The 10,708-nt window shown below is 43.0% G+C and overlaps 1 protein-coding gene across 2 annotated transcripts in view; it reads right to left on the reverse strand.

Annotated features, from left to right (window-relative positions):
- Positions 1-10,708, reverse strand: part of MBTPS1 (membrane-bound transcription factor peptidase, site 1) — a 64,255-nt gene that overhangs the window by 37,108 nt on the left and 16,439 nt on the right. For both annotated transcript variants that reach the window (XM_011942185.1, XM_011942186.1), the window contains 6 exons: positions 9,367-9,624; positions 5,627-5,830; positions 3,781-3,891; positions 3,227-3,336; positions 1,782-1,898; positions 917-984 (listed from right to left, as the gene is read on the reverse strand). In XM_011942185.1, the coding sequence (XP_011797575.1) occupies positions 917-984; positions 1,782-1,898; positions 3,227-3,336; positions 3,781-3,891; positions 5,627-5,830; positions 9,367-9,624 (868 nt within the window). The remainder of the gene's footprint in view (positions 1-916; positions 985-1,781; positions 1,899-3,226; positions 3,337-3,780; positions 3,892-5,626; positions 5,831-9,366; positions 9,625-10,708) is intronic.

Genomic DNA, 10,708 nt, shown 5'->3' on the forward strand with positions numbered 1-10,708 from the left:
CACTTGCATCTATGGCTCATGATACGTATCACTGATGCCACAGCAAAATCCAGAACTGTGGACCTCTAATGAGGGTTAGGATCATTTACTCAACTATCAGGCTAGAATCCTAAGAATGCCAATATCCGCGTTTTCTGAGATATACAAACATGAACTTCACATAGCTTCACCTCCTATTACGCCCTGGATTTGCGTAAAGCACCCTACAGAAACTGAGCACAAGAAATGACTTATAAACATTATCTAGAGAATAAAATGAAGCTGCTGGTGGAAAGAAAACTGAGACCTCTAACCAGACAGGAGTGTACTGGCTGGGATTCAGTGGCAAATGTTTCACATCTCGTGCTGCTTAAGTTCAGCACAAAGGCCTCCCTGTGACACTGTCCTCCCTGCCTCCCTCCTACATGATCCCTCTCATCAACTCCCAAAGCACCGTCCATGTTGCCATTAGGCCCGCCAGCACTTCCTCCATGAATGAGTGTCACTGTGCTTGCACCTGCTCTTTCGGAGACAGGCAGAAACCTCTTCCGTTTGCCTCTTTACCCCAACGCTTTGCACACAGATCTCATCAACACTGCAGAATCTCTAATAAGATTCACTTTTCTGATTGATTTTGGGGAAAAAAAGGTAGTTAGAATGAAAACTTTAGGCTTCTAAATTACAATTTGTAACAAAATTTTAAAGACATATAAATAGAAGGAAGACTGGCCTTGAGGTGACAACTGCTGAGGTGGGTGGTGAGTACCTGGGTGTTCATTACGCATCCTACAGTATTTTTTTACATGAGGAAAACATCCTTAAGACAAAGTTTTAGACAGATATAAACAGGTAACCATAGGTGGATACACAGATAACAATTTTTCAGTTATTTAAGGGGGAAAAAATTCCCAAGGTTATCCCTGCTGGGGCTACTTACCCATAAAGAGGTCCGTCATTGCCAATAGCAGAAACCATGATTACGTTGTTAGCTGTTAATTCCCACACCTACAAAATGAGCATTTATTTAACAAAAGTATACCACTCTTAATGTATAACTGTCCAAAAAGAAAAAACAAAAACAAAAAACCTACACAACATCTAAAAACAGTTCTAAAAAAGCAGCACTGGACCATCATAAAGGTGGATGTGCTGGCAACTTGCAGGTTTAGAGAATACCACTCGGGACGAAGAAGCATGCCGTGCACAGAGCAGATGCTGACTTTCTAGTCCCTTTCAGGAAAACACAAATTGCATGTTTAGGTAAGGAAGAATCGGCAGGGCATGGCAGCACACACCTGTAATCCCAGCACTTTGAAAGGCTGAGCTGGGTGGATCACCTGAGGTCAGGAATTGGAGACCAGCCTGGCCAACATGGTGAAACCCCATCTCTACTAAAAATACAAAAATTAGCCAGGCCTGGTGGCGTGCGCCTGTAATCCCAGCTACTTGGGAGGCTGAGACAGGAGAACCGCTTGAGCCTGGGAGGCGGGTTGCAGTGAGCCGAGACCATGCCACTGCACTCCAGCCTAGCCAACAAGAATCAAACTCCATCTCAAAGAAAAAAATACAAAAAAAAGAATCAGCAAGGCACCATGTGCTCCTTATAAACACCTACTCTAAGGCCTCTAACCCACTCAATTTATGACATGCACATCACTGAAGCTCATGTCATTAGCCATCTGTTCTCACAAAGCTGTCACCACCTGGATGAAAAGCCACCAACACACTAGATGTGATGCAAAGTTGGGCTGCGAAAGAGCAGGAGCTGTCACCCAAACCCTGTGTGCAATGACTCCACAAACCTTGTCAACAAAGGGATGATCCATGAAGTCCGGGCCGCCAATGCTGAGGTTTAACACGTCAATCTTCTTTAAGATGGCATAGTTGAAGGCGTCCAAAAACCAAGATGTGTAAGATACCTAGTTAAATATTAAAACAGTCCACTTAGTGTTTCAATCAAGTCTTAAAGAGCTAGGACAGTTTTATTTCTAAGGCTCTTAAAATCATAAAGTATTTCCCTTAATTTTTTTTTTTAACTTAAAACCAGAAATAAATCCTGAGGATGCATAATGCTCTGGAGAGTAAAATACAACACTAGAAGTAAGTCCTTGGAGCTGAACCTAAGGAAGAGACAGCTGTGCTCCGCAGGTGGCCTCTCTCTCCAGGTGAAATGCGCAGCTCTCTACACAAAGAATGCCTTCCTGGAAACCACTCATGCTTCCAACTGCCCTCTCCTGTAAAAGGACTTATCCCAAGGCACTTCTATTAAGTTAAGCGTTTTGGAATAGTTCAACTTATCTATCTAACCTTCTCATTCCTAAATAGACTGAAGGACAAACGGCAGCGGTAACAGTTATTTCATAGTATTAGTCCTCTGATGTTCAAGTGCTCCTGTGTTCCTTACAAAAGGTACATTACTTTGTGGATCACCTTCAGCTGTTGCTTTTTTAAAAATATAAAATTAAGTTTACAGTAGGAAGAGAAGCAATGTAATGATTATGTTTTTTAAAGGCTTTTAAAAGACCACGTATTTATAGTTTCTTATATACACCAAAGAAATTCTAGAAGGAGGTATAAGAAAGGAACATCATCACACAAGAGACACGGGCAAGTGAGGAAAGAACCTGCTGGACGGGGACAGGGGTGGGGGCCTCACTGTGTTACTTTTTGACATTTCTGAGCTATGTATTACCTATTCAAAAATTAACCTTAAAAAATAAATGACGAAAAAAGAAACAAATACTAGGACCCTCTCCCTTTTCTACAGTTTCCAAATGAAGAGTGAAGGAACAAGGCTTGTAAACTCACATTACCCAACACAATGCCAGGTGTGGGGACACAGAGGTAAATAAAACAGCTGAAGGTGGTAGGAACCCAATCAGGGAGGCAAACACACTTATTCTATGTGCAACTGTTCTATTCTATCATGCAGACACCCGACCCAGGGCACAGAGGTCTGGGGAAGCCTGGAGGTAGAGAAGAAACAAGGGAAATCAAAGAATCGTTGTAAGTGGTAGCCTCAGCAGGGTCTTCAGTGTTCAAGTTAGGTCGACACGGTGATTGGTGGGAGAAGGGCGGAGCCACCCAGGAGGCAGAGGAAGAGTAAACTGGGCATGTGTGCTGCGGTATGAAAGGCTCAGCGTCACTGACATGCGCTCCCTTTACATAAGTGCGCAAAGTCCTGTGATTCTGCTTTTTACATTTCAGTATGAATTCCTCAAGTTTCAGGGGCCCTCAAAACACCTACCTGATTATTGGTAAAGACCCTGAAAATGTGAAGCTCTGCATCTGGAGCAAATCCTTGGCACTCCCTCATGCTGGCTATCACACCTGCCACGAATGTGCCATGGCCCAACCCTGTAGTCCATAAAGAAAACAATCCCATTAAACACACTGGATAGCAAGTGCCAGGACGCAAAATTCCAGGCCATGAGTTTTACAGCCTTCCATTTCCAAGTGCTGGAGAGAGGAGGGCCTCTGCTGCTGCTCTATGATCCCCTTGGACATCACTGGCACAAGCACCCCTTCTAGGTCTAGCCACCTCCACGCTCTTCCGGACAGGGAGCTGCCCCTGCACCAGGCATCCCCACTCTCTCCTGAAGCGCTACTTCCCGACATCCTCTGAGGTATTCAGAGCAGTTTCTGCCACAACAAAAGGCACAATAACAACTTGGGCTTGTCTGAATAATTGCTGACAGACTGTGGAATCACGCACTGAACACACTCTCAATCAATCAGAGAGGACGTGAGTGATGTCCTACGTCCACACATGGCCACATTCTCACTGCCACTGAGACCCACCATCATCCAGCGTTCGCTCGTTGGTCCAGTTGGTTCTCTCCTTCACATTTTTGAAGTGGGGATGCTTCTCGCTCAGCCCAGTGTCAAAAACAGCAACTCTTACATTAGCACCTTATTCGGAAAAGAAAGCAAACACAATCATGTCTGAAGAAATCACCTTCTTGGATTTTGCCTGTAAAATACATTCTTTCCTGGGACCCACAGAAAATGACATACTGTGGAAGGCCAAAGCCTGCTCAGAGCAAACAAGTTAGGCCAGCTGCTCCCAGGGTCAGCTGGCTAAGCCAAGGCCAAGCAAAGAGGACAGCAGGAGCAATGCCATCATCTGTCACCAAATAAGATTTAAGGATAAGCAGAAAATCCTTCTAGACCCTCCTCAATTGCCACCAGCACTCAGGATGGAACCACTCCTTCCACCCCTAGCGGGCTTCTCAAGCCTCCAGGATGGCACCTACTGATACTCTCCTTCTGGCAATTTATCACAGGTCTCCACCCCCCCTTCTCAGAGGCCCTGCAAAACACTCACAAACCACACACCCAAGGAGCAGGAACACAGAAAAGGGGAAAAGGGGGAACCATTCCTATTCCTGACAAGGACAGCAATTTACTCCATGCAGCTCATTTATAAAACAGCAAATGCTGCCGCGAGGAACAACTAACACCACATGGGGCTCATCACACCTAAGAAAAATCACTGCAGCATGCACTTTTCTAGAACAGTAAGTCTATTCCAGATACTGGCCAAAGCCATCAACACCAATGTGAAATACAACTGGCCTGTCTGACCAAAAATTCTAGAAAGCATCTAGAAAAAATACAGAATACCTATATGACTTAACAGCTAACCAGTGTAAACAGGGTAATGTCTTTCTGGCAAAAGGGCTGTGAACATATCAATACTATGTTAAACACTCTATTAAACTGAGATAAATATAAAAATCAATGCTACTTTTAAAAAATGCACACAAAATCAGAAACCATTTGGTTTGGGGGGAATAAAAAATTATTTCTGATGATTAGAAAACTTGTTTTGTGAAGGAGTTCTCACTCTAAAAAGGTAAAACTATGGGGAGACACACATTTTAATGAAATGCCAGTCTACCAGGTATTATAAGTTGAAGTATCCCAGACATTTTGGAGGGCAGGGCGCCAAGGAGATCAAAGGAGAGGTAAGGGTCCCTAAGTCAAGGAGATACCAGAAAGACACTTAGGCAAACTGAGATTTCCTGGGAGCAGGTGAAACTGGTTTACATTTAGAAGGTAAAAATCTTCACATTAGATAAAATAGGAATGTTTTGTCATGATGAATCAGCAAAGGAAAAACCCTTATTGTTCTGAGTTTTATTTCACAGGACATGATCATTAACACCGCTTCCTGTTCCGAAACAAATCATTAGCAGGTTGATAGTCAATTACTTAGTCACTCTGCATTCAGGGCACCAAACTCAAGTGATAAACTAATTTCCATGGAATTACCCAGATCAGGGACCAGCTTTCCCCAAGAAGTGACAGACCTCTGCAGGCCTGTCGGTCAGTGCCACAGCCGGCAGTGCTGTGCTCGTTTGTGTATGTGTCAACAGGAGAGAAGTGCTCCACAGTCTGCCCCTTCTAACCTCAGAAATGGTAACAAAAATAAGACACAAATGGTGGCAATTAGAAAAGCCACAGAAACGGATGCCTGGCATAACAGGAGTCAAAGACAAGGAGTACTTGGCTACCTTCCAGCTCAACAAATAGTAAGAAGGTTAGAAGTGGAAGGCTGCAGGGCTTTCGCACTAGGCAGTCCCGAACACGGAATTCCTAGATGTCTGGACTTTCCGCACCTTCCCAGGGTAATAGCACACACCTGTATATCCCATCTGCCAGAGCACGTCTGCCTGCAGTGTCTGGGCAACCTGGCGCGGGATGGCTCTCAGCAGCCGTCTACTCGAATGCCTTCCCGTAGCATGCCAGAAGCCAGAGCCCAGGGAGAGACTGGCTCTTCGCAAGGGACGTGATGACTGCCACTTCTGGCTCCATCGGGTTTCATTGCAGGGTACTGTGGGGTCAGCTAGAGGCAAGGGAGAGAAAGGTCAGAACAGAAGAACAAAACACGATACCCACCAGGCAAAACTACCCCAAACACAGCGCGGATTACCATTTGCCATTCTGTTTGAGGGAAAGTGGGATTATCTTCTTTTTCGAGAAGGACAGTCCCAATGCAATTATAATTATAGGATGTTATTTAGCTATCATACTATTCCCAAATAGTTCTCTACTTGAAATTTTCTAACCAAGGTAAGGCAGAGAAAGACTGATTAAATTAAATAATAATAATTTTAAGAAGCTGTGATACTAAAACTAAAGACAAACCTGATTTTTCATCAGCAACTTGTTCTCACTGAACCAGAAAGGAGAGAAGTTAAAGAAAATGACCCTAAGCATTCATGGAGTTTTATTTTCACTAGAAGTTTCACCAGATTTCTGGGATAGGCAAAAGCCATGTTATCCCATTGAGCATCAAATATCAACGGGACTTTAAAAAAACGTATATTGCTCAATATTCTCAATATTCTTATCTGCTAGAATTTCACCTTTCAAAAAACAAAAGAACTACAAAGGAGTGAGAGACGGGGAATTTCTGATGGTGATGGAATTATTCTATATCTCGATTTTGTTGGTGGATATTTGATGGTATACTTTTGCCAAAACTTGCCAAACTGTACTCTAAAAAGGACGAAAAAAATAAGTAAATAAAAATAAAAAGGACAAATTTTACTACCTGTAAGTCTATTTTTTTTTTTTTTTTGAGGCGGAGTCTCGCTCTGTCGCCCAGGCTGGAGTGCAGTGGCCGGATCTCAGCTCACTGCAAGCTCCGCCTCCCAGGTTTACGCCATTCTCCTGCCTCAGCCTCCCGAGTAGCTGGGACTACAGGCACCCGCCACCTCGCCCGGCTAGTTTTTGTATTTTTAGTAGAGACGGGGTTTCACCGTGTTAGCCAGGATGGTCTCGATCTCCTGACCTCGTGATCTGCCCATCTTGGCCTCCCGCGCCCGGCCCCTGTAAGTCTATTTTTAAAAAGCGGAGGAAAAAGGAAATACCACAGAAATGGCCTAAGAGTTTTCCCTTTACCTTTCAAAGAGCATGTTATAATGAACCAGTCACATCTCAAATCAGTTTTAAGAAGAGAAAATCTATAATACTAATACAGTTCTGTTTCTAAAGCAAATCATTGTCATTTTTATTCCAGCCTTACCAAGCGACACCCATGTAAGTACAGAGACCTGGAAGCATACACAGTCATGTCAATTCTGGTAAGTAAATATTTGCACAGTCCAGCTGAAATGGTTCTTAATTGAAATTCCTGTGCTGAGTCTGATCTTTAAGTCAACAGCACAGGACAATGCTAGAGGTGCTGACTGAAGAGCAACACTGAGACCAGGAAGGGGTCTGCTCTGCTCAACCCTGCACAGGCCAGACTATACCTCCAGTATTATACTCAGTTCAGGGCTTCACAGCTTTAGAATAATTTAGAAAAATTAGTACATTCAAAGGAAAACACTTAAAATGATGAGGGGACTTGAAATCATGTCATCTGAGTAACTATGGAAGGAACTGGGGATTAGCTCGGAGAGAAAAAATTGCCAAAAGAGACACACCATGAGAATCTCCAAATATCAAAAAGACAGTTATCTTCATCATATCTTTAACTATTGTATTGTAGAAAACAGGTACGCTTTGTCTTATGGATAGAATCAAATGGGTGGGATCCAGAGTGAGAACGGTGTCAGCCCAAAATAAAGCATAAAGCAAAACCTTCTATGAATAAGAATCATAGAAATCGTTAACATTTCGTTACTTACAACATCCTGAACACTCTACTGCTTTCCTCATATGCATTACTTCATGTTATCTTCATGACAGCCCCGTGAGGGAGGGAGTATCATCTCCATTTTATGAATGAGAAAAACTGAAGCTTGAAGATGGAAAAGGCGCTTACTGCTGAAGGTCACAGCTAACTTCAAGGGGCATGGGCATGCAACGCGGGCAAGGTTCCCCTCACAGGGGTGTCAGGCACCCAGGACACACGCAGTGGAGATGGTGTCCAAGGGAATCCCACCTCCAGAGAGTCTAGGATTCTTGTGCTAAAATTAGGCAACTCCGTGTCTCCTAAAGCATTCTAGAGCTCTTTAAGATAACTGAAGTAAAAACAAAGTCAAGTAAAATACCACAATGTATACATTTGGCTAACTGTATCAGGTTTGATTGGCTTTTATCTTCCTGGATTATTCTGAGGTGTCACTGCTATTTCAGGAGAATAATACATAACATCTGGAGTAAGCAGAAAAGGCTCTGAGAAAGTCAGATGCCTGAAGTTTACACCTCGTTTTACTATGAAAATTAAACTTCTCTTCGTGTGTTTGTGTGTGTGTTTAATGCAGCAAAACCTCAGAGGCTCTTAGGCCTAAAATATGATAAAGAAGAGTAAAATTTTAATTTCTTCTTCTTTCTGATGAAAGAAATGATAGTAAACAATAACAGAACTAGCAATTTGTTAACCTGATTTAAGATAAACAGGAAAAAAAACTCTTTTCCTTTGGTAATATATATCTTTGGAAAATATCATTTAATAAACATGCAATTTATTACTTGAGGCTAAACTCTATCTTGACAAGCCCAATTGTAATGAAGTAGGAAAGACTAAGCCCTGGAGAAGAAAAGGAAAAGCCAAATTCCTTCCATCCTCACACGTGCACAGCTGATGACTTAAACAAACCCAGATGATGCATGACTATTGCTGGTCAGGAGGCTTTGAGAAAAACAAAATGAAACCCAAGGAAAACACATTTTGCAAGAGTGCCTTAAAAAATGGGACCGGGCACGGTGGCTCACGCCTGTAATCCCAGCACTTGGGAGGCTGAGGAGGGCGGATCACCTGAGGTCAGGAGTTCAAGAACAGCCTGACCAACATGGAGAAGCCCCATCTCTACTAAAAATACAAAATTAGCTGGGTGTGGTGGCCCATGCCTGTAATCCCAGCTACTTGGGAGGCTGAAGCAGGAGAATCGCTTGAACCCGGGAGGTGGAGGCTACAGTGAGCCAAGATCACGCCATTGCACTTCAGCCTGGGCAACAAGAGTGAAACTCCGTCCTGAAAAAATAAATAAATAAAAAGAAACACACACACACACACACACACACTGAGAGAAGCAAAATGCAAGAAAGAAGCAAACATAAGGATGCGTCTTTCAGCACAAGAAGGCAGCCGCAGCCTTGAAGTCTGAAAGCTCTGAGACGAAGCTGGCGAAAATCACTTCCAACAGAAACAAAGATCACTACCATCTACTACTGCAAACCCTCAGATTTTCTTTTACCAGAACAGCACGAGGTCTCTTTTTAAAAAATAATTCCACCCCCCACCACCAACCCTGTGCATGAAAAAAACAAAACTAAACTAAAAAATTCCTACCAGGAAAATGTTCACAATTAGCAAACTAGATGGAAGGACACGGATACTCACTGTACTATTTTTCAAGTACTCTGCAGTTTGAGATTTTTCAAAGTAAATGGCAGAGACAGAAATTTGCCTACCATCACAATACTCACATTCTGCATACTTGAGGGAACGGAAGACTTTCCGTTGGGGCGTGACCCGTTTGATGTTTGGATGATCTTCAAGTGTCAGCAGCCCTGCTTTCTGTTTTTCTTTTATCTGAATCACCTCAAAATCACTAGGGTAGTCACTGGATGGATTGTTTCGAGGTATAATTCTCCAATTGTCTACTTCACTGCTCTTCAGGGCACTTGAAATAAATGAATTTCTAGCTTTGGCTGTAAAGTATCCATTGAAAGCCACAATATATTCTGAAACCAATCACCACAAACAAAAATAAGAATTTACGCACATACACTGTAAGATATACTACATTGTATCTAATCTAAAATCTGGCAAAACAAAAATTATCTTAAAGCCCACAGCAGATGAAAGGAAAACACAAAGACTAGTTTAAATGCCTAGAGAGCTGTCTGCAGAGCTTTGAGTAAAAATCATCTATATGGGGCCGGGCGCGGTGGCTCACACCTGTAATCCCAGCACTTTGGGAGGCTGACGTGGGCAGATTATGAGGTGAGGAGTTTGATACCAGCCTGGCCAACATAGTGAAACCTCATCTCTACTAAAAATACAAAAAATTAGCTGGGTGTGGTGGTGGGCACCCATAATCCTGGGAGGCTAAGACAGGAGAATCACTTGAACCCGGGAGGCGGAGGCTGCAGTGAGCTGAGATCACGCCACTGCACCCCTACCTGGTGACAGAGCAAGACTCTGTCCCCAATAAATAAATAAATAAATATCTGTATGAATCACCTAATCACACAGAATACATCATTCAAAACCAGAAACCTGTGATATTTTTTTAAAAAGCATATACCTACAGAAGTCTGAATACACAACAAAGAAATGTATATAATTTTTTTTCAAATAGGAAAAAAATTCAGAGAACTGAATGCTCAGTGTTTCTTAAAATGAAAACAATAGCAAAATTCCAGAGTGGATTATGTGACACTGTTTGCTTAGTTCTTCACATAAACTTTAGAACATAAACATTCAGCACCTCCCAGCTCCCCATCCTTACCAACTACAATGGCACCTGTTCCAAAGAATCAAGGTGTACGCTGGGCACAGTGGCTCATGCCTATAATCTCAACACTTTGGGAGGCCAAGGTGAGAGGATCACCTGAGGTCAGAGTGCAAAACCAGCCTGACCAACATGGAAAAATGCAGTCTCTACTAAAAATACAAAATTAGGCAGGTGTGGTGGCACATGCCTGTAATCCCAGCTACTCGGGAGGCTGAGGCAGAATGGCCTGAACCCAGGAGGCAGAGGTTGTGGTGAGCTGAGATGGCGCCACTGCACTGCAGCCTGGGCAACAAGAGTGAATCTCCATC

The sequence above is a fragment of the Colobus angolensis genome, unplaced genomic scaffold (genome assembly GCF_000951035.1).
Source record: "Colobus angolensis palliatus isolate OR3802 unplaced genomic scaffold, Cang.pa_1.0 Scaffold207, whole genome shotgun sequence".
Lineage (NCBI taxonomy): Eukaryota > Metazoa > Chordata > Mammalia > Primates > Cercopithecidae > Colobus > Colobus angolensis.